This window comes from Dendrobates tinctorius, unplaced genomic scaffold (genome assembly GCF_039654945.1).
Source record: "Dendrobates tinctorius isolate UK_male_01 unplaced genomic scaffold, ASM3965494v1 ptg000049l, whole genome shotgun sequence".
In the NCBI taxonomy this organism is placed as follows: domain Eukaryota; kingdom Metazoa; phylum Chordata; class Amphibia; order Anura; family Dendrobatidae; genus Dendrobates; species Dendrobates tinctorius.
Window position 1 is genome coordinate 22,212,945 of NW_027361717.1, and position 23,281 is coordinate 22,236,225.

The 23,281-nt window shown below is 49.2% G+C and overlaps 1 protein-coding gene across 3 annotated transcripts in view; it reads left to right on the forward strand.

Moving 5' to 3' along the window:
* Nucleotides 1-22,196, forward strand: part of RYK (receptor like tyrosine kinase) — a 165,447-nt gene extending 143,251 nt beyond the window's left edge. For all 3 annotated transcript variants that reach the window (XM_073576532.1, XM_073576533.1, XM_073576535.1), the window contains 2 exons: nt 20,237-20,373; nt 21,562-22,196. In XM_073576532.1, the coding sequence (XP_073432633.1) occupies nt 20,237-20,373; nt 21,562-21,673 (249 nt within the window). In that variant the 3' untranslated portion in view covers nt 21,674-22,196. The remainder of the gene's footprint in view (nt 1-20,236; nt 20,374-21,561) is intronic.
* The last annotated feature ends 1,085 nt before the right edge of the window (nt 22,197-23,281 follow it).

The following is a 23,281-nucleotide window of genomic DNA, read 5'->3' on the forward strand; positions in this document are numbered from 1 at the left end:
TGTATTATGTGAGGTGCCTGATTATTAGCAGACTCGGGCTTATAATCCTGGAGGGGGCCAGGAAGGAATGAGGCATCTTAGCGTGGGTGTAATCGGGCCAAACAGCCGGACTTGTAGAGATTGGGTGATATCACAGTTTTCAGCTTTTTTTCAGAACATGTGTCAGAAAAATCATAGGGCCCAAAGTGGTTATTGGGTCCAACAGGTTGTAACGCTGGGGGTCCGGGTCCATAGTCTGCTCTTAGTATTGCTGCATATGTATGTACCATCCCCTATAATATGATGTCCGGCTGCAGAATATAGTGTTAGACATGTAGACGGATCGAGGACTCTGACTACGGCAGTCCACAATATCAGTGATAGATTTTAGGTATTACATCCTCGTTTTCTGCTCTTCTTATATTGACACACAGAATCATAGAATCGTAGAGTTGGAAGGGACCTCCTGGGCCATCTGGTCCAACCCCCTGCTCAAAGCAGGATTCGCTAAATCATCCCAGACAGATGCCTGTCCAGCCTCTGTTTGAAGACTTCCATTGAAGGAGAACTCACCACCTCTCGTGGCAGCCTGTTCCACTCATTGATCACTCTAACTGTCAAAAAGTTTTTTTCTAATATCTAATCTGTGTCTCCTCCCATTCAGTTTCATCCCATTGCTTCTAGTCTTTCCTTGTGCAAATGAGAATAAAGTTGATCCTTCTACAATGTGACAGCCCTTTAGATATTTGTAGACCGCTATTAAGTCTCCTCTCAGTCTTCTCTTTTGCAAACTAAACATTCCCAAATCCTGCAACCTTTCCTCATAAGACAGGGTTTGCAGACCGGTCACCATTCTGGTCGCTCTTTTCTGAACTTGCTCCAGTTTGTTGATGTCTTTTTTAAAATGTGGTGCCCAAAACTGGACACAATATTCCAGATGAGGTCTGACCAAAGAGGAGTAGAGGGAAATAATGACTTCACGTGATCTAGACTGTATGCTTCTGTTAATACATCCTAGAATTGCATTTGCCTTTTTTGCTGCTGCATCACACTGTTGACTCATATTCAGTCTGTGATCTTTTAGTATACCCAAGTCTTTTTCACATGTGCTGTCACTTAGCCCTATTCCTCCTATTCTGTATATGCTTTTTTCATTTTTATTGCCCAGATGTAGTACTTTGCATTTCTCCCTGTTAAAAACCATTCTGTTAGTTGCTGCCCACTTCTCCAGTTTATTTATATCTTTTTGAATCCTCTCTCTCTCTCTCTCTTCTCTAGTATTAGCTATCCCTCCTAGCTTTGTGTCATCAGCAAATTTAATCATAATCATTGCCTTTTGGGTTTAATCTTAGAGGAGTTGTCCACTACTCAGACAAGCCCTTCTCAATCATTGTTACCTCTTTATAAAACAATACCATCTTGTGCTCTCCTCTGGTGCCAGCACTGGCTCTCCATGGGCTTGTATGACATTGTCACGTGCGCCCTGCACCCGATCAGCACAGGCTTTACTCTCCGATCCTTCAGACAAACAAGACATCCGGATGAAGTGAGAGCTGCTGCATGACCCAACCATGACTGGAACGCTGCCAGTATCGGAGATGGAGATTGGGGGGGGATACGTAAGGTTTGACATGGGACTGTTTGAGTAGTAAATGGCTCTTTTAGTAACAAATATCTAAACTTCCTGAGGGATGCCCTATTAATGAGGCGATGGCAGTGTGCACATCTTCTTTCCTGTCTACGCCTAAATATGGCTTCTGATGGAGGGACGGGTGACCAGACCTGTCCATCAGCCTCCAGAATGAGCAACGCTGCTGATGTCCCTGCACAGTGTCGCCCAATAGAGGCTGCAGGTGTAAGTTGTCTTATCATAATCAGTGTAATTGTCCCAGGTGTCTTATAAAGCTGCAGCCTTTAATGATTGCACTGTTTTTAATAAAAATAAAATTATTAGAATGAAACCCGTAGAGCCGTGTAGCGGTGGGTGGCGGGCATGTATGTAGAGTGGGATTTTCTGGTAATGGCTGTGTATGTAGAGGAGCTGCACTCCCATCTATCAGGGATAGTACTCTTCTCTGGTCATTTCTTTCCACACTCTTTGTAAGTGTTTATTTGATGTAAGTTGGACACTTTTTTGGGATAAGAACAAAGACTTCTGCGCTTAGATGTTTCATTCACCGCAAATCGTCACTCAAAGGGCAAAGGTGGGAACAGAAGTACGAGGAGAGGGGATTACAAGCAAGAGGAGAGATGTTGGCGTCATTTAGTGTTCAGGCACCGAGGTGATTATTTTACATTTGGCTCAGGACATTCACCGCCTTTACATCCTTCTTGTTACATACCCCTGTAAATAAGGCGTATGGCAGCACAGACTGCCACTCTCAGCCCTGATTCAGCAGTGTCCAGCTCTACATGGTCACATTACTGATAGGTGAAATAGTCACATTTAGTTGTCATTGTATTTATATTTTTTTAGGATGTGAAGCAGAGGAACAGCACAACCCAAAAGTAAGAAGCTTTGATGCTGAAGGATTTGCTAGAACAGATCTGTCAGGAGAGCTGGCGCGTGCTCTGTAACGTGGTCGTCCAAGTTAGGACAATACTGGCAATTCTGTGATTGATGATAATCCCTCCAGGTCTAGCTGGAGAATGGGGCCCTGTTGTGCACTGTACTGAATAGCGAGGAGCTCGCTAATTTTTTCTATAAGAGTATGTGCCCATGATCAGTAATTGCTGTGGGTTTGACACCGCTTATTCATGCAGCGTCAAACCCGCAGTGCTCAGCCATGATAGCATAGTGGATAAGGGATTTCTAGAAATCCCTTATCCACTATGCATCCATAGTCGCCTATGTATCACCCTTTGAATATGGACATGGGACGCGTGTTAACAGACCGCAACATGTCAATTTATTCGGTCGTCCATGACAGCACCACCTGAGAGAGGGGATCCGCCCTTTTAGGAACAGGAAACCTACAGATACAAAAAGGGTGGCACCTCTCCCACGCATCAGTTGGTTTCCTGTTCCTAGAGGACAGGACTCTCTACAGATCGTCCGTCATGGAGTCGTCATGGATTGAATACCCAGGCCGGCTGACCGACCCAGGTAGCGAGGGGGTCTCCTACCTCGGTCAGTGCGGGGTCCCTGGAAGCGCCACGGTGGGGCCGGGTAGGTCACCACGGCAGTGGACGAAGCAGGTGGAGCAGGGGTCCGGTGGATGCCGTCTCCGAAAACGCCGGCACCTGGTATGTATGCCCCGGGTTCCTGCTGCGCTCCCCCAGGCCCGGTCCTCCCGGTCGATACTGGCCCCTGGCGGCGGTCATGGCGGCGTGCGCGTGGGGCTAGGAGGCATCCCGTGCAGGGGCGCTGCGCGGCTCCTTCGCGCGCGCTCCCGCAGGGCTCTGGTGACCGGCGGAAGTGACGCGGCGGAAGGGGCGGAGCGAAAGCGCCGATACCGGAAGTCGGGTGCCGGCCTCCGACGCGCGCCGCGGGTGCACGCCGGTCCAGGGGTCGCGCGGCGGCGGGGGGGGGGGGCGCGGAGCATGGAGGAGGGAGTGCCAAGGATCCCGGGTGGGTGGTGCTATGGCCGAATACCTGCTGACCCGGACACCAGGAGGCCATATAAGGCAGATGGGGACGCCGCTAGGGTGCTTCCGGAGGCCCCAGCGATGGATACGACAGAAGCCCCCTTACACCAGCAGGACGAGGCGCAGGAGCGCCCGCAAAAACAGGCCACGACAAAACCGCATACGAGTGGCCAGCAGAAGAAGCAGAGACGAACTAGCGACCAAAGCCGCGAAAGTTCCTCCAGAAAGGATCCCCCTGCCTCCCTCCGTGATCCGGTACCTGCTTCATCTGCATGGGTAAGAGATCTCCGTGAATGTACCCTGATGCAGTGTTCCCTTATGCTTTTTTGCAGGGGAAGAAAGCTACGGGAAAACAGAAGCACAGGAAATGTGCCCTCTGTAGTTCCCCCCTACCAGATGGCCACCCTAAAAAGTTATGCCAACCATGCATACGGCAGACGGTAGGGGTTAATAAAGACAGGGAGTCCAGGGGTAGATGGTCAGACCCTTATACTCTCCCCGTTTATGCAGGTAGCGGAAGAGACACCTGACTTCACTTCAAACCTGAGAGAGATGATCAGGGCAGAAATGACACTCTTACCGCAAAGTGAACCGTCTAGGAGAAGAGAGACTAGTGGTTCAGGCTCGGAGGCCTCAGTCGCCCCTAGGAAAGGTGACAACTCCTCGGCCTCCTCGTCGTCTTCCTCGGATGAAGACTCTAGCCGGTTCTGCTTCCCCTTAGACCAGATGGACAAATTAGTGAAAGCAATACGGTCCTCCATGGGGGTAGCGGACAAAAAACGGGAACTCTCGGCACAGGACATAATGTTCGGGGGTCTAGACCCCAAAAAACGCAGAGCTTTTCCATTAAACGATAAGGTCCAGAGCCTAATTGACAGAGAATGGAAGAGACCGGAAAAAAGGGGCACCATGCCACCAGCCTTTAAGCGGAGATACCCCTTTGATAACCCGGTAGTAAACAGATGGGATAAAGCACCGAAACTAGACGCAGCAGTAGCCAAAGCGTCTAAAAAATCCGCCATACCATTTGACGATGTGGCCTCCTTGAAAGACCCACTAGATAAAAAAGCAGATTCTTTTCTTAAAGGGACATGGGAGATGTCAGCAGGCGCATTAAGACCAGCAGTAGCTGCCACCTGTACAGCCAGATCCATGATGGTCTGGCTAGATCAGCTGGATTCCGAGCTAAAATACGGAGCTTCAAGAACATCTATTCGGAAAAGTTTGCCGATCATTCAGAATGCCGCGGCGTTTTTAGCCGACGCTTCAGCAGACTCTGCAAGAATGACGGCTAAAGCCGCGGGTCTATCTAATGCAGCGCGAAGAGCGCTCTGGTTAAAATGCTGGCCGGGAGATATTCAAGCCCGGTCCCGTCTCTGTTCCATTCCTTGCGAGGGGGAGTACCTATTCGGCCCCGTCTTGGACGAATTGTTAGAGAAAGCTGGAGATGACAAAAAGAAATTTCCCAGTCTCCCGAACCCCTCTTACAGACGCCCTTTTACCAGGAAAGGTTTTTTCCGGAGAAGGCCGTCCAGAGATCAGGGCAGATGGGATGAGAAGAGAAGGAAAGGTACAGGATTCATGTTTGGAGGGGGGCGCCAGGAAGGTCCAGCTCGGGATACGAAAAAGCCGCCCCAATGACTAGTTGCCCCGGTAGGAGGGAGACTAGCTGCCTTCTACCCATCCTGGTCTCTGATCTCTAATAGCAGCTGGATATTGGGGATAATAGCCGTGGGACTACGACTAGAGTTTTCTAGGGTCCCCCTTGATCAATTTAAAATCACCCAGGGTCCCCCTTGATCAATTTAAAATCACCCCACTCAGGTCTTCTGCTTCAGAACAAGCTGCCCTGGAGGCCGAGGTTCATGACCTGTGCGCCAAGAAAGTCCTAATAGAGGTCCCAGAGGGAGAATGGGGGGGAAGGATTCTATTCCCCTCTGTTCCTGGTCCGCAAGCCAGACAGCTCCTTTAGGACAATAATAAACCTTAGGGCCCTCAACAAGTTTCTGGTCATACGTCCGTTTAAAATGGAAACAATTAAATCTGCAATAAAATTGCTGTTCCAAAACTGCTTTATGGTGGTGTTAGATTTAAAAGACGCATACTACCATATACCCATCCATGCAGGCCATCAGCGGTTTCTCAGAGTGGCGGTTCAGTTGGATGGGTCAATTCGACATTTCCAATATGCGGCCCTCCCCTTTGGAGTGGCAGTCGCTCCCCGAGTGTTTACTAAGGTGATAGCGGAGGTCATGGCCCATCTACGTGAATCAGACATTCTGGTGATCCCATACCTGGACGATTTTCTTATTGTAGGCAAAACGGCGAGTCATTGTTTACAACAGCTACAAAAAGCAATGTCTGCCCTAGAATGGTTAGGATGGTTGCTGAACGTCAAAAAATCTCGGTTGCAACCAATGAAAGTCCAACAATTCTTGGGCCTAACCCTAGATTCTGAAAAACAGGAATGCCGTCTGCCTCCGGAGAAGCTTGTTCGCCTCCATTATCAGATCCTGAACGCCTCCAATAACCCCACTATGTCCCTCAGGAAAGCCATGTCCCTTCTAAGCTCTCTCTCGGCCTGTATCCCGGCAGTCCAGTGGGCCCAGTTTCATGCAAGGAAACTACAGGGCGAGGTCTTATTACATCAAAAGGTCCTTGGGGGTTACTTGGAGGGTCAGCTAACCTTGTCCCGTAACACAAGGGAGTCCCTAGAGTGGTGGTTGGACAAGGATAATTTGTCTAAAGGGGTGCCCTGGAAGTATAACGTAACCCGCATAGTCACCACGGATGCTAGTCCTTCCGGTTGGGGAGCTCATATGGGTGAAATGTTAGTCCAGGACCAATGGCAACATCATCAGTTAGGAATGTCATCTAACCTAAAAGAATTGACAGCAGTAGAGCAGGCGGCTAAGAAGCTCCTTGTGTATCTACAGGGCCATCACGTACGAGTGTTCTCTGACAATCAGGTCACCGTGGCATATATCAATCACCAAGGCGGGACCCGTTCCAGACCCCTGATGATTGTAGCAGAGCGGTTGTTCCAACTAGCAGAACAATACTTTCTATCTTTAACAGCGTTGCATATAAAAGGAAGAGACAACATCACGGCAGACTTTTTAAGCCGCAATCAGCTAAAGCAAGGGGAATGGTCCCTAAACACCTCCATATTCAATCTGATGGTTCAAAAGTGGGGATATCCAGAGGTAGACCTCTTCGCCACCAGAGACAACAGGAAATTGAAACAATTCTGCTCCCTAAATCCCAGAGAGAATCCTCTGGCGGTAGATGCCTTCCTGATAAAGTGGGACTTCAGACTAGTCTATGCCTTCCCTCCCCTATCTCTTCTACCCCTGGTGATGAGGAAAATCAGGAAAGACAGAGCGAGGGTTATAGTTATCACTTCATTTTGGCCCAGGAGAGCATGGTTCTCATGCCTCAGGACCATGTCGGTGTCCAATCCTTGGGTTCTGCCAGACATCCCGGATCTCCTTTCCCAGGGCCCAGTCTTCCATCCTCAGGTAGCTGGCCTACATCTGACGGCGTGGAGTTTGAACGGTCATTATTAGAAGAGAAGGGCTTCTCCTCAGACTTAATTAACACCCTATTCAAGAGTAGGAAAATCATTACCACAAAAATTTATGTTAGAATTTGGAAAAAATTCCTCCAAAGCTCAGGAGTAGTCGCTGGGGATTCAGCACCTATATTTCAGATATTAGAATTCCTACAAAAAGGTCTGGACATGGGGCTCTCTACCAGTACCCTTAAAGTACAAGTGTCAGCCTTGGGGGCCCTTTTTAGCTGTAACATCGCTGGTAATTATTGGGTAAGCAGGTTCATTAAGGCGGCAGGTAGATCCAGGCCAATAATGAAGGATAGATTCATGCCGTGGGACTTGAACCTAGTCCTCACTGCTATGACGGAAACCCCATTCGAACCTATCTCGTCGGCTTCCCTAAAAAACCTGTCCCTCAAAGTAGCCTTCCTGGTAGCTCTAACATCAGCCCGCAGAATAAGCGATATCCAGGCTTTATCTAGGTGTCCTCCTTATTTACAGTTCAAAGAGGATAAGGGTGATACTTAGACCTGATCCAGCATACTTGCCGAAGGTAGTTTCTAGTTTCCATAGGACACAGGAAATAGTTCTCCCATCCTTCCTCCCTAATCCAACTAACGAGAAGGAAAAGAAACTACACACCCTGGATGTCAGGAGAGGCCTCATAGAATATCTGACAGTCACCGATCCCTGGAAGAAAGATAATGCCCTATTTATCTCTCACCAAGGCCCCAGGAAAGGTTGTAGGGCATCGAAAAATACACTAGCCAGATGGATTAGAGAGGCGATTTCAATAGCATACACCTCAAAGGGCAGGTCGCCACCCGGGAAGCTGAGGGCGCATTCCACCAGGGCCATGGCGACCTCATGGGCCGAAAGATCAGAAGTCTCCATTGACCAGATATGTAAGGCGGCTACTTGGTCCTCTCCGAGCACCTTTTATAGTCATTATAGGCTAGACCTGGGTGCTTCTACAGACCTCTCTTTTGGTATAAGGGTGCTGCAGGCTGTAGTCCCTCCCTAAAGCTGATATTACTCTCTGTAAATCTCTCAGGTGGTGCTGTCATGGACGACCGAATAAAGTCTTAGTTACTCACCGGTTAACGGTATTTTTCGGAGTCCATGACAGCACCCGTATATTCCCTCCCTTTAGTTTAATTTGGGTGTGCACGTCTCCTCTTGTATATGCTCACTGGTGATTAAAGTTTGTAATTGTAAAGAATACTGTACATAAACCATGCATTAACCTTGAAAGTCCTCTTGTGCTCTGTAATCCAACTGATGCGTGGGAGAGGTGCCACCCTTTTTGTATCTGTAGGTTTCCTGTTCCTAAAAGGGCGGATCCCCTCTCTCAGGTGGTGCTGTCATGGACTCCGAAAAATACCGTTAACCGGTGAGTAACTAAGACTTTCTCTTGCGGGGACGCTAGTCTCCGAAAGAGAAATTTCACCAATAGAATGTATTGGACGTGGTGAATCACACGGTTCAGTGAACACATGCGGATTTACCTTCATTCAGTAGTCTGCAGCGCTTTGGACACAGCAAACATGCATTATGCCCAAAGCGCTGCTAGTTCCTTCTTGTGGGCACCCGGCCTAAGGTTTCCTAACTAAGAAGTGTGCTCTGCGATGTTAGGAACTCCTATACAATTCAGTAGGGAGATGGGCACCTCACCACCATGGTTGCCAACCTACTTGTCAAGTTTGTTTTTCTGGACAACTGGTCAAAACTCACTGATTTTTAAGATGTTCTCCATGCCCCTTTAGAAAGACCACATCCCTAATAAAGACTTACAGAATAAGGGGTAATTCTTGACACTGATCTCTCCTTCAAACAACATATCTAAGCCCTTTCCACTACCTGCCGACTTCAACTCAAAAATATTTCCCGGATCTGTACATTCCTAAACCAAGAATCTGCAAAAACCTTAGTCCATGCCCTCCTCATTTCCCGCCTTGACTACTGCAACCTCCTGCTCTGTGGCCTCCCCTCTAACACTCCCACATCCTCCTGTCTATTCTAAACGCTGCTGCCCGACTATTCCACCTGTCCCCCCGCTATTCTCTGGCCTCTCCCCTCTGTCAAACCCTGCACTGGCTCCCCATTACTCAAAGACTCCGGTTCAAAACCCTAACCATGACATACAAAGCCATCCACAACCTGTGTCCTCCATACATTTGTGACCTAGTCTCCTGGTACTTACCTGCACGCAACCTCCGATCCTCACAAGATCTCCTTCTCAACAAACCCCTCTTATCTCCTCTTCCCACAATCGCATACAAGCTTTCTCCTGTACATTACCCCTACTCTGGAACTCTCTACCACAACATATCAGACTCTCGCTTACCATGGAAACCAAAAAGAACCTGAAGACCTACCTCTTCTGACAAGCCTACAACCTGCAGTACCCATCGCTTCACCAAACCGCTGCATGACCAGCTCTACCCTCACCTACTGTATCTTCACCCGTCCCTTGTAGATTGTGAGCCCTCGCTCATTTTTTTTTTTTGCTTATTGTCCATAAATTTACAGACCATTTGCAATCTAGCTCCTCAATGACAGTGGTGCAACGAGACCCCTTCCCGAGATAGGTGCTTGTGCCACCGCTGGATATGGATGTGTTGTGAATGCTTGAGATGGAAATACACTTTAGTCCACAATTGTTTGGTCATTGACCGAATCTCCATGATTTCAGCTCTGCAGGCCACTAATTTTTATTTAAAATGAAAACAACTGACATGCAATAGAAGTGTAGACTTCCAGGTTTAATTAAAGCGGTTGAACAAAATTATCTTGTGAAATGTTTACGAAATGCAACCATTTTTATAAAAAGCCTTATCATATTAGGGGCTCAAAAGTGATTGGACAAATTAACTTTACCATAAATAAAATGTTCATTGTAATACTTTGTGGAGAATCCTTTGCAGCAGGGGCGGACACTGACAGCTTGGGGCCCCTGTGCAAGAAATGTCTGGGCCCCCTTCCTTTTATGGTGACAAAGCTATTATATATATGAAAAGAGAGAGGACTATGTAATAAAAGAGGGCACTGTTAATAACAGGAATACACTATGTAAGAGACAGCACTGTACATAACAGCACAGGAAGCTATATAATAAGGGACGGCACCATATATATCTAGAGAGGATGGTACGTAATAAGGGACGGTGTTATACATAATAAAAGAGGAAACTATGTAACTAAGGATGGTGTTAGCATATAGTGTACTCGCTAATTCTGTATAAGGGACTGTGTTAAACATAATAAGTACATATACTATATGCTAAGGGACTGTGTTAGACATAAGTGAGTACACTATATACTAAGGGACTGTGTTAGACATAATAAGCGATAATGTCTTCCTCCACCTCCCCCTGTTCTGAAGTCCATTATAAGTCCCCCTTCCTCCCATCCCAATCCCCTACACCCCTCATTGTCCTCCTCTCCCCACATCCCATCATTGCCCTCTTTCCCACCTCCATCATTGCCTTTTCCCCCCAAACTGTCATTACTTTCTCCCCTGCCACCCCATCATTGCCCTTTCCACCACCCCATCATTGCCTCCTTCCCCATCACTCCCATCATTGTCTTTTCCACTACCACCATCATTGCCTTCTCCCCCACCCCATCATTGCCCTTTCCACCACTTCCACCATTTCCTCTTCCCCCACCATCCCCATCATTGCCCTCTCCATCACCCCCATCATGGCCTTTTCCCCATCGCCTCCATCACGGCCTTCTTCCCATCGCCTCCATCACGGCCTTCTTCCCATCACCTCCATCACGGCCTTCTCCCCATCACCTCCATCACGGCCTTCTCCCCATCACCTCCATCACGGCCTTCTCCCCATCACCTCCATCACGGCCTTCTCCCCATCACCTCCATCACGGCCTTCTCCCCATCACCTCCATCACGGCCTTCTCCCCATCACCTCCATCACGGCCTTCTCCCCATCACCTCCATCACGGCCTTCTCCCCATCACCTCCATCATGGCCTTCTCCCCATCACCTCCATCATGGCCTTCTCCCCATCACCTCCATCATGGCCTTCTCCCCATCACCTCCATCATGGCCTTCTCCCCATCACCTCCATCATGGCCTTCTCCCCATCACCTCCATCATGGCCTTCTCCCCATCACCTCCATCATGGCCTTCTCCCCATCACCTCCATCATGTCATGGCCTTCTCCCCATCACCTCCATCATGTCATGGCCTTCTCCCCATCACCTCCATCATGTCATGGCCTTCTCCCCATCACCTCCATCATGTCATGGCCTTCTCCCCATCACCTCCATCATGTCATGGCCTTCTCCCCATCACCTCCATCATGTCATGGCCTTCTCCCCATCACCTCCATCATGTCATGGCCTTCTCCCCATCACCTCCATCATGTCATGGCCTTCTCCCCATCACCTCCATCATGTCATGGCCTTCTCCCCATCACCTCCATCATGTCATGGCCTTCTCCCCATCACCTCCATCATGTCATGGCCTTCTCCCCATCACCTCCATCATGTCATGGCCTTCTCCCCATCACCTCCATCATGTCATGGCCTTCTCCCCATCACCTCCATCATGTCATGGCCTTCTCCCCATCACCTCCATCATGTCATGGCCTTCTCCCCATCACCTCCATCATGTCATGGCCTTCTCCCCATCACCTCCATCATGTCATGGCCTTCTCCCCATCACCTCCATCATGTCATGGCCTTCTCCCCATCACCTCCATCATGTCATGGCCTTCTCCCCATCACCTCCATCATGTCATGGCCTTCTCCCCATCACCTCCATCATGTCATGGCCTTCTCCCCATCACCTCCATCATGTCATGGCCTTCTCCCCATCACCTCCATCATGTCATGGCCTTCTCCCCATCACCTCCATCATGTCATGGCCTTCTCCCCATCACCTCCATCATGTCATGGCCTTCTCCCCATCACCTCCATCATGTCATGGCCTTCTCCCCATCACCTCCATCATGTCATGGCCTTCTCCCCATCACCTCCATCATGTCATGGCCTTCTCCCCATCACCTCCATCATGTCATGGCCTTCTCCCCATCACCTCCATCATGTCATGGCCTTCTCCCCATCACCTCCATCATGTCATGGCCTTCTCCCCATCACCTCCATCATGTCATGGCCTTCTCCCCATCACCTCCATCATGTCATGGCCTTCTCCCCATCACCTCCATCATGTCATGGCCTTCTCCCCATCACCTCCATCATGTCATGGCCTTCTCCCCATCACCTCCATCATGTCATGGCCTTCTCCCCATCACCTCCATCATGTCATGGCCTTCTCCCCATCACCTCCATCATGTCATGGCCTTCTCCCCATCACCTCCATCATGTCATGGCCTTCTCCCCATCACCTCCATCATGTCATGGCCTTCTCCCCATCACCTCCATCATGTCATGGCCTTCTCCCCATCACCTCCATCATGTCATGGCCTTCTCCCCATCACCTCCATCATGTCATGGCCTTCTCCCCATCACCTCCATCATGTCATGGCCTTCTCCCCATCACCTCCATCATGTCATGGCCTTCTCCCCATCACCTCCATCATGTCATGGCCTTCTCCCCATCACCTCCATCATGTCATGGCCTTCTCCCCATCACCTCCATCATGTCATGGCCTTCTCCCCATCACCTCCATCATGTCATGGCCTTCTCCCCATCACCTCCATCATGTCATGGCCTTCTCCCCATCACCTCCATCATGTCATGGCCTTCTCCCCATCACCTCCATCATGTCATGGCCTTCTCCCCATCACCTCCATCATGTCATGGCCTTCTCCCCATCACCTCCATCATGTCATGGCCTTCTCCCCATCACCTCCATCATGTCATGGCCTTCTCCCCATCACCTCCATCATGTCATGGCCTTCTCCCCATCACCTCCATCATGTCATGGCCTTCTCCCCATCACCTCCATCATGTCATGGCCTTCTCCCCATCACCTCCATCATGTCATGGCCTTCTCCCCATCACCTCCATCATGTCATGGCCTTCTCCCCATCACCTCCATCATGTCATGGCCTTCTCCCCATCACCTCCATCATGTCATGGCCTTCTCCCCATCACCTCCATCATGTCATGGCCTTCTCCCCATCACCTCCATCATGTCATGGCCTTCTCCCCATCACCTCCATCATGTCATGGCCTTCTCCCCATCACCTCCATCATGTCATGGCCTTCTCCCCATCACCTCCATCATGTCATGGCCTTCTCCCCATCACCTCCATCATGTCATGGCCTTCTCCCCATCACCTCCATCATGTCATGGCCTTCTCCCCATCACCTCCATCATGTCATGGCCTTCTCCCCATCACCTCCATCATGTCATGGCCTTCTCCCCATCACCTCCATCATGTCATGGCCTTCTCCCCATCACCTCCATCATGTCATGGCCTTCTCCCCATCACCTCCATCATGTCATGGCCTTCTCCCCATCACCTCCATCACGGCCTTCTCCCCATCACCTCCATCACGGCCTTCTCCCCATCACCTCCATCACGGCCTTCTCCCCATCACCTCCATCACGGCCTTCTCCCCATCACCTCCATCACGGCCTTCTCCCCATCACCTCCATCACGGCCTTCTCCCCATCACCTCCATCACGGCCTTCTCCCCATCACCTCCATCACGGCCTTCTCCCCATCACCTCCATCACGGCCTTCTCTCCATCTCCTCCATCACGGCCTTCTCCCCATCACCTCCATCACGGCCTTCTCCCCATCACCTCCATCACGGCCTTCTCCCCATCACCTCCATCACGGCCTTCTCTCCATCTCCTCCATCACGGCCTTCTCTCCATCTCCTCCATCACGGCCTTCTCCCCATCACCTCCATCACGGCCTTCTCCCCATCACCTCCATCACGGCCTTCTCCCCATCACCTCCATCACGGCCTTCTCTCCATCTCCTCCATCACGGCCTTCTCCCCATCACCTCCATCACGGCCTTCTCCCCATCACCTCCATCACGGCCTTCTCCCCATCACCTCCATCACGGCCTTCTCTCCATCTCCTCCATCACGGCCTTCTCTCCATCTCCTCCATCATGGCCTTCTCCCCATCACCTCCATCATGGCCTTCTCTCCATCATGGCCTTCTCCCCATCACCTCCATCACGGCCTTCTCCCCATCACCTCCATCACGGCCTTCTCCCCATCACCTCCATCACGGCCTTCTCCCCATCACCTCCATCACGGCCTTCTCCCCATCACCTCCATCACGGCCTTCTCCCCATCACCTCCATCACGGCCTTCTCTCCATCTCCTCCATCACGGCCTTCTCTCCATCTCCTCCATCATGGCCTTCTCCCCATCACCTCCATCATGGCCTTCTCCCCATCACCTCCATCATGGCCTTCTCTCCATCATGGCCTTCTCCCCATCTCCTCCATCATGGCCTTCTCCCCATCTCCTCCATCATGGCCTTCTCCCCATCACCTCCATCATGGCCTTCTCCCAATCACCTCCATCATGGCCTTCTCCCCATCACCTCCATCATGGCCTTCTCTCCATCATGGCCTTCTCCCCATCTCCTCCATCATGGCCTTCTCCCCATCACCTCCATCATGGCCTTCTCCCCATCACCTCCATCATGTCATGGCCTTCTCCCCATCACCTCCATCATGTCATGGCCTTCTCCCCATCACCTCCATCATGTCATGGCCTTCTCCCCATCACCTCCATCATGTCATGGCCTTCTCCCCATCACCTCCATCATGTCATGGCCTTCTCCCCATCACCTCCATCATGTCATGGCCTTCTCCCCATCACCTCCATCATGTCATGGCCTTCTCCCCATCACCTCCATCATGTCATGGCCTTCTCCCCATCACCTCCATCATGTCATGGCCTTCTCCCCATCACCTCCATCATGTCATGGCCTTCTCCCCATCACCTCCATCATGTCATGGCCTTCTCCCCATCACCTCCATCATGTCATGGCCTTCTCCCCATCACCTCCATCATGTCATGGCCTTCTCCCCATCACCTCCATCATGTCATGGCCTTCTCCCCATCACCTCCATCATGTCATGGCCTTCTCCCCATCACCTCCATCATGTCATGGCCTTCTCCCCATCACCTCCATCATGTCATGGCCTTCTCCCCATCACCTCCATCATGTCATGGCCTTCTCCCCATCACCTCCATCATGTCATGGCCTTCTCCCCATCACCTCCATCATGTCATGGCCTTCTCCCCATCACCTCCATCATGTCATGGCCTTCTCCCCATCACCTCCATCATGTCATGGCCTTCTCCCCATCACCTCCATCATGTCATGGCCTTCTCCCCATCACCTCCATCATGTCATGGCCTTCTCCCCATCACCTCCATCATGTCATGGCCTTCTCCCCATCACCTCCATCATGTCATGGCCTTCTCCCCATCACCTCCATCATGTCATGGCCTTCTCCCCATCACCTCCATCATGTCATGGCCTTCTCCCCATCACCTCCATCACGGCCTTCTCCCCATCACCTCCATCACGGCCTTCTCCCCATCACCTCCATCACGGCCTTCTCCCCATCACCTCCATCACGGCCTTCTCCCCATCACCTCCATCACGGCCTTCTCCCCATCACCTCCATCACGGCCTTCTCCCCATCACCTCCATCACGGCCTTCTCCCCATCACCTCCATCACGGCCTTCTCCCCATCTCCTCCATCACGGCCTTCTCCCCATCACCTCCATCATGGCCTTCTCCCCATCACCTCCATCATGGCCTTCTCTCCATCATGGCCTTCTCCCCATCACCTCCATCACGGCCTTCTCCCCATCACCTCCATCACGGCCTTCTCCCCATCACCTCCATCACGGCCTTCTCCCCATCACCTCCATCACGGCCTTCTCCCCATCACCTCCATCATGGCCTTCTCTCCATCATGGCCTTCTCTCCATCATGGCCTTCTCTCCATCATGGCCTTCTCCCCATCTCCTCCATCATGGCCTTCTCCCCATCTCCTCCATCATGGCCTTCTCCCCATCTCCTCCATCATGGCCTTCTCCCCATCACCTCCATCACGGCCTTCTCCCCATCACCTCCATCACGGCCTTCTCCCCATCACCTCCATCACGGCCTTCTCCCCATCACCTCCATCACGGCCTTCTCCCCATCACCTCCATCACGGCCTTCTCCCCATCACCTCCATCACGGCCTTCTCCCCATCTCCTCCATCACGGCCTTCTCCCCATCACCTCCATCATGGCCTTCTCCCCATCACCTCCATCATGGCCTTCTCTCCATCATGGCCTTCTCCCCATCACCTCCATCACGGCCTTCTCCCCATCACCTCCATCACGGCCTTCTCCCCATCACCTCCATCACGGCCTTCTCCCCATCACCTCCATCACGGCCTTCTCCCCATCACCTCCATCATGGCCTTCTCTCCATCATGGCCTTCTCTCCATCATGGCCTTCTCCCCATCTCCTCCATCATGGCCTTCTCCCCATCTCCTCCATCATGGCCTTCTCCCCATCTCCTCCATCATGGCCTTCTCCCCATCACCTCCATCATGGCCTTCTCCCAATCACCTCCATCATGGCCTTCTCCCCATCACCTCCATTATGGCCTTCTCTCCATCATGGCCTTCTCCCCATCTCCTCCATCATGGCCTTCTCCCCATCACCTCCATCATGGCCTTCTCTCCATCATGGCCTTCTCCCCATCTCCTCCATCATGGCCTTCTCCCCATCTCCTCCATCATGGCCTTCTTCCCATCACCTCCTTCATGGCCTTTTCCCCATCACCTCCATCACGGCCTTCTCTCCATCACGGCCTTCTCCCCATCACCCCCATCGCGGCCTTCTCCCCATCACCTCCATCGTGGCCTTCTCCCCCTACACACGACACATACATACATACATACATACATACATACATACATACATACATACACATCCACTCCACACACATACTACATCATTGCCTTCTCCCCATCACTCCCCTTAACTCCCATCATCATACTACATACATATACACACATACACAGTCACACGCACACACACACAGCAGCAGCAGCGACAGGCAGCACAGTACCTCACATGTCCGCTCCGCAGCATCACCGCCTCCGCCCTTCGGCTGCTGCCTGCTTCTTGTGTCTCTGGCACGGCGGCCGTGCCGCTGAATGACGTCATTCAGCGGCGCTGCTCTGTGTCAGAGAGACCCAGGAAGCGCTGGGCAGGAAGGATCCTTGCAGCTCCGCTCCTGCTGTTTTCTCTTGCAGGCAGCGGAGCTGCAGGGATCTCTCCCTGCCCGCCGCTACACATGAGGGCAATCTGGCTAGGGGCCCCCCGGAGCCTTGGGCACGGAGAAACCGGCCAGATTGCCCTCATCATTAGCCACCCTGCAGGGGCCCCCTGGAGTCTCTGGGCCCCAGTGCAACACACCGGTTGAACCGGCGGTATGTCCGCCCATGCTTTGCAGGCAGTGACTGCTTGAAATTTGGAAGCCACGAACATCACCAAACACTGCGTTTTCTCTCCTGTGAGGCTTTGCCAGGTCTTTACTGCAGCTACCTTCAGTTGTTGCTTGTTTGTGGGTCTTTCTGCCTTTAGTTTTGTCTTAAGGATGTGAAATGCTGCTCTATGGGGTTGGAAGCTGATGATTGACTCGGCCATTGCAGAATGTTCCACTTCTTTGCCTTAAAAAACACACTCCTGTGTTGCTTTCGCAGCATGTCCTGGGTCATTGTCCATCTGTACTGTGAAGCGCCGTTCAATGAACCTTGTTGCATTTGGTTGACTCTGAGGCGAAAGTATCACCCTGTATACTTCAGGATTCATCTGACTGCTTCTGTCTTCAGTCACATCATCAATAAACACTAGTGACCGAGTGCCATTGCCACACTGCCTTCACCATGTGTTACTGAGGATGTGGCGTGCTTAGGATCATGAGCCATTCCAAGTCTTCTTCATACTTTCTTCCATCATTCTGGAACAAGTTCATCATAGTTTCATCTGTATAAAGAATGCTTATACAGAACTGAGCGGCTTCTTTACATGTTTTTTTTTGGCAAAGTCTAATCTGTATTTCTATTTTTAAGTCTGATTAATGGTTTGCATCTTGTGATGAACATTCTGTATTTGCTGTCATGAATTCCTCTCTATATGGTAGACTTGGATACTGAAACACCTTCTTAGTTGAGTGTGTTCACTTGTTTGGATGTTGTGAAGGGGTCTTTCTTTACCATGGAAAGGATTCTGTGATCATCTCCCATTGTTGTCTGTGGACGTCCAGGCCCCTTTAAGTTCTCGAGCTGTGATTTTTGTTTTTCAGCCTAATGGTCTGTTTCTCTTCCATTGAGTTCTACTTTGACCGCATGTTATGGGTTCACAGCATCCACTTCCAAATGCAAATGTCACACCTGGAATAAGCTTTAGACCTTTTTACCTGCTTAATTGATCAGGAATTGATGATGGAATAGCCCATGCAACCCATTAAAGAGCTTTTGAGATCATTATCCAATCACTTTTGGTCCCTTGAAAAAGAGACGGCTACAGAGCTATTAATAAATTTAGGATGTGAATACCCTGAAATTAAAACTGAAACTCTGCACTTTAAGCCCATAATGACTATACAAGTGTATCTTGAATATGTTTTTGAAAACAGCTAAAATGACAAAACGTATCACTGTCCTAATATTTCTGGATCTAACTTAACTGTAGGCCAATAAGGTGCAAATTCTGTGTTCCCCCATTTTTTAGCGAGCGTCTGCTTTCACAATAGTTCAGTGTGTGCAGATAAGGATTCAGCAGCTGCTCCTGCACCAATATATGCAAATGTATAGTATTTAATGGTAATTTTACCATTTAATGGTGATTTTATTTTTATCACATGATTTCTGTCCGCACCCAGTTATAATTCTCTGCCTCACTTACTCCTCCTTGTTTCACTTTATATTTTCTGTGAGTGTAGTTAGAATATGTTTCACTTTAGTAAATTATATCTACTACACAGATAAGGCTGACAGGTGGAAGTATTACACTGGGTTACTCACAGGACTGCTGGTGCTACTGGTTTCATACTCCACCTACACAGAGCAGCTCAGTGATAAATCATCTCCCTTGTGTAACACATTCCTGGCGTCCTTACCCGGGCTGTACAGAAGGTGCCCTGTCTGGGGTCACTGCACCATGTACGACAGAAGTGTCTGCACCTTACATCATCGTGTCCGCACCCTTTACAATGGCACTTTGTCTATTTTCACTTTTTTTATAAATGGTTTCGTTGTTTTATTATGTCGCTAATCTGATTCCCATTCTATCAAATATGAAAACTCACTTATCAGCGACCAAGACTTCAGAAATGTCCCGAGTGCCGAGAACATTCCACAATATCTGTGTGATTTCAGACTTGTGAAATCAGACTTCCTTCTATTGAAGAAACATTCGAGAGTCTTGTTCCCAGCTGAAAGTAGAAAATGACCTGGTTCAAGGAGTCATTATTTATCATCCCTTTCTATGGCCGATCCCTGCGGACTTCTGTGCATTGTGCTACACTCTGAATTTATGTTTTACCTTTGTCCCTTGCCCCCCACCAAACCGCTGGCAAAGCTGGAAGGTGGCAGAGGGGGCACGGGCACTATTGTAACACTGGGGGGGACTGCTATATCGCGGCAGATCGTCATTCTGCAGGCAGGTTGTTACTGTAGTTGGTCTTTATGCAGCGGTGGTTCTGCAAGCTTTGGTAGATCGACCCAGCTACATCTCTTTTACCCAATACATGTAGCGTACATTTCCTTTAATCTAAAATCTAATAATCCAATATTTATTTTAAAAAGAAAAGCACATAATTGGGAGCGATTCATAATTTGGAGCATTTTTAGATCTGCAGCCTTAGGGGATGTAGAGGTAATAGTAATCGGCGAGCCTTTCTGTCATGTAAGAACCCAGCATAAATGGAGGCTTTTGCTCTGCAGCAAAGGGAGAATTTGGTTGTTTTTTTGTTTGTTTGTTTTTTTTCAAATTAAAAATCTTACATGAGATAAGATATGCAATAAAAAAAAAAAACTAAATCTGTTTGCAGTAGCTGGTTGGTTACTGTCTGGATGCAGAATTGCTCTCACGCACCGTGTGGTATTGCTCTTTCTTGCAGTGGGCATTTGGAGTAACACTGTGGGAACTGATGACGTTGGGACAGACTCCTTATGTTGATATTGACCCATTTGAGATGGCTGCTTACCTAAAAGACGGCTACAGAATAGCTCAGCCGATCAACTGCCCCGACGAACTGTAAGTATGAGTGCAACGTGACTGTATGTAGAGGAGACAAACAGGGCTCTGATAGAGAGAATGGCTCCGATGCTGCTGTCTGAAGTCCTTCATGCCTAATTAATTCATTTATGCTTATATAGCGCTATCACATTCCACAGCATTTTACAGACAGTCATTTAGTTCTCTGTATGATTTATTGCCATCTCTGATGCATCTGTGTGTGTATGTATATATATATATATATATATATATATATATATATATATATATATATATATATATATATACACACACACACACACACACACACACACACACACACACACACACACACACACACACACACACACACACACACTCTATCCCCCCCTTTACATGTGCCCATTATGAACATAGTAGAGGGGATTATATAGGAATATTTTTTGCATTGACCATCCCGGCCTGATATGCTAAGTCATTGATTTGCATGGACAGCATGTTCTGTTACCAGATTATTTGGAAATACAGATAGATTTCCCCCTTGGCCGGGACGGCCTCTATTTAATAGGCAGGACATCCTGATCTGAACACACCACTGCTCACATGAACATTTCCCACAGTGCACTTATTAGGCTAGTTTCACACTAGCGCTTTAGAGCGCAGCGACGGCCTGCGCACGGCCGCCGCTAAGCTCCGCCCCCTGCCGCGCCTACCGGCGCATGACGCTGCATGCGTCCTGCGTCCCCCATCTTTATCACTGGGGGCGCAGGCCGTGCGCAGTATGCGTTTGGCGGCGCATGCCTCCTTTTGACGGTGCGCCGACCTGCGACAAACGCAACCTGCTGCAGTTTGGTTGCGCCGGCGCACCGTCAAAAAGGCGCATGCGCCGCCAAACGCATACTGCGCACGGCCTGCGCCCCCAGTGATAAAGATACGGGACGCATGCAGCGTCATGCGCCGGTGGGCGGAGCTACCGGCGGAGGCGTGACGGGGCGGGGCTTAGCGGCAGGCCGTCGCTGCGCTCAAAAGCGCTAGTGTGAAACTAGCCTTAGTCCTAGGCTCCCCATCACGATACCTTCTGCACCTCCCCTAATAAAGTTGTACATTCCTCCATATTGAGACCATCCTCCAAATATACAGAGATGATGACACCTGTTAGGCTTCATTTTTGCTGTTGATGTTGCATCATGGCCATGTATAACCTTCTACCACTCTCCTGTTCTCCAGGTTTGCAGTCATGGCATGCTGCTGGGCTTTGGACCCTGAAGAAAGGCCCAAGTTCCAGCAACTGGTACAATGTCTGACTGAGTTCCACTCTGCCCTCGGAGCGTACGTGTGAGCGGAGACGATTACTCCGGAATAACACTGCATGGACTTATAGAGCTCTCACAGCACAGTGCCTTAGGATACTACGTTAATCTTCATTTTTATTTTTTTTACTTTTTTTGTAAAATGCTTTTATATCAAGTATTTTATAGCTATTAGATCTTGGTTTGTAGACCTGGACGGATTGAACACTACACAGAAGAACACAACGCCATCTGGTCTCTCTTGCAAGACACTATGAATCGTTTCTTCGAAGGACACTCAATGCCATGAAGACATTTTGTATTTTATAAATATTGGACGTTTTTATTTTATTTTAAGCCTTCCCCTTTTGTTTTTTTTTTGTTTTTTTTAATATATAGGACCTTTTTTTATTTTGTAATGGTATGTTTGGTCGTCTTTAAGATGCATTGTTCCTTTGTAAAAGGGTGAAAAATAAGTTATAACACTAGACAATGCCTCCTCATGTATGCTTTCATTGCCTTTCTGATGCATCAGTTCACTTTGTATATAAAGGATAACTTTGTTTTCTACAATGCTCGCACTACATCTGTTTTGCGGTACACTCATACATTTATTTACTGTGTTGGATTTTTTTTTAAATTATTCTTCCATAGTTGTACTATTCCATTTTTGACATGTGTACAAATACACTCCTTCGCCGCCTGAAGGAGTTATCCGGGATATACATATGTCACCTAGCCCTAGAGCACCTGCACTTTATCATCAAGTGAAGTCAGTAGAGGCCACTGAACAGTGAGGTTCTGCCTAAAGATTGCTTACATCTGGCTACTGTCAGAGCAGATATCAGCTGAATGGTGGGGAGTGTTGGATATTGGTCCACACCCATCTCATGTTGATGAATTTTTTAGACTAGGTTATCAGTCTGGTTCCAGACAACCCCTGTCAGACTAAACCTCATGTCAACTAGAATTGTCATTCAATATATGTAGGACCAGTGGGTTAACCAGACACTTGGTGAGTCCAGGGCTTAAACGAAAAAAAAAACATGAGTTCTTGGCTATGGTTAAGAAAATGGCCAATCACTAACCATAAGGCCCCATACACATGAAAGTCGTCAGAACTGTTTATCTAATGTGTGTGGGGTCTCCTGATTCTTCCCACCAACAAATGATATTCAGAATTAAAATTCCAAATCCTTTTGGGGGGTTTTTCGGGACATAAGCCGTCACCAGAGGTGTCTGACTGCTTACGGCACTCTCCCCATTAAAAACCCTTTACCACTAGGCTTTGTGAAGTCCAGTACAATCTTTCAGATAAAAAGTACTCTGGCGACAGACATACAAGATGTCCACTGTGTGCACAATTATTGGACAATTTGTGTTTGTACCTCAGTGCTGCGATGGAGCATTTGTCCTGCATGAACAAAATCATGGTTTTCTTGGAAGATTCAGACTTCTTATTTCTACCACTGATTGAAAAAAAATGTCTTCTAATATCTGGCAGTACGTTTGGGAGTTGATATTGAGTTTGTCTTCAGCCAAAAAGATCCAACTAGCTCATCTTTAATAATGAGAGCCCATAGCAGTTCCCCACCTCCACCTTTCTCACGTGTGAGTCAGTGGAAGTTTGTGCTGGTTACTGATCCAGCCAAGAACCC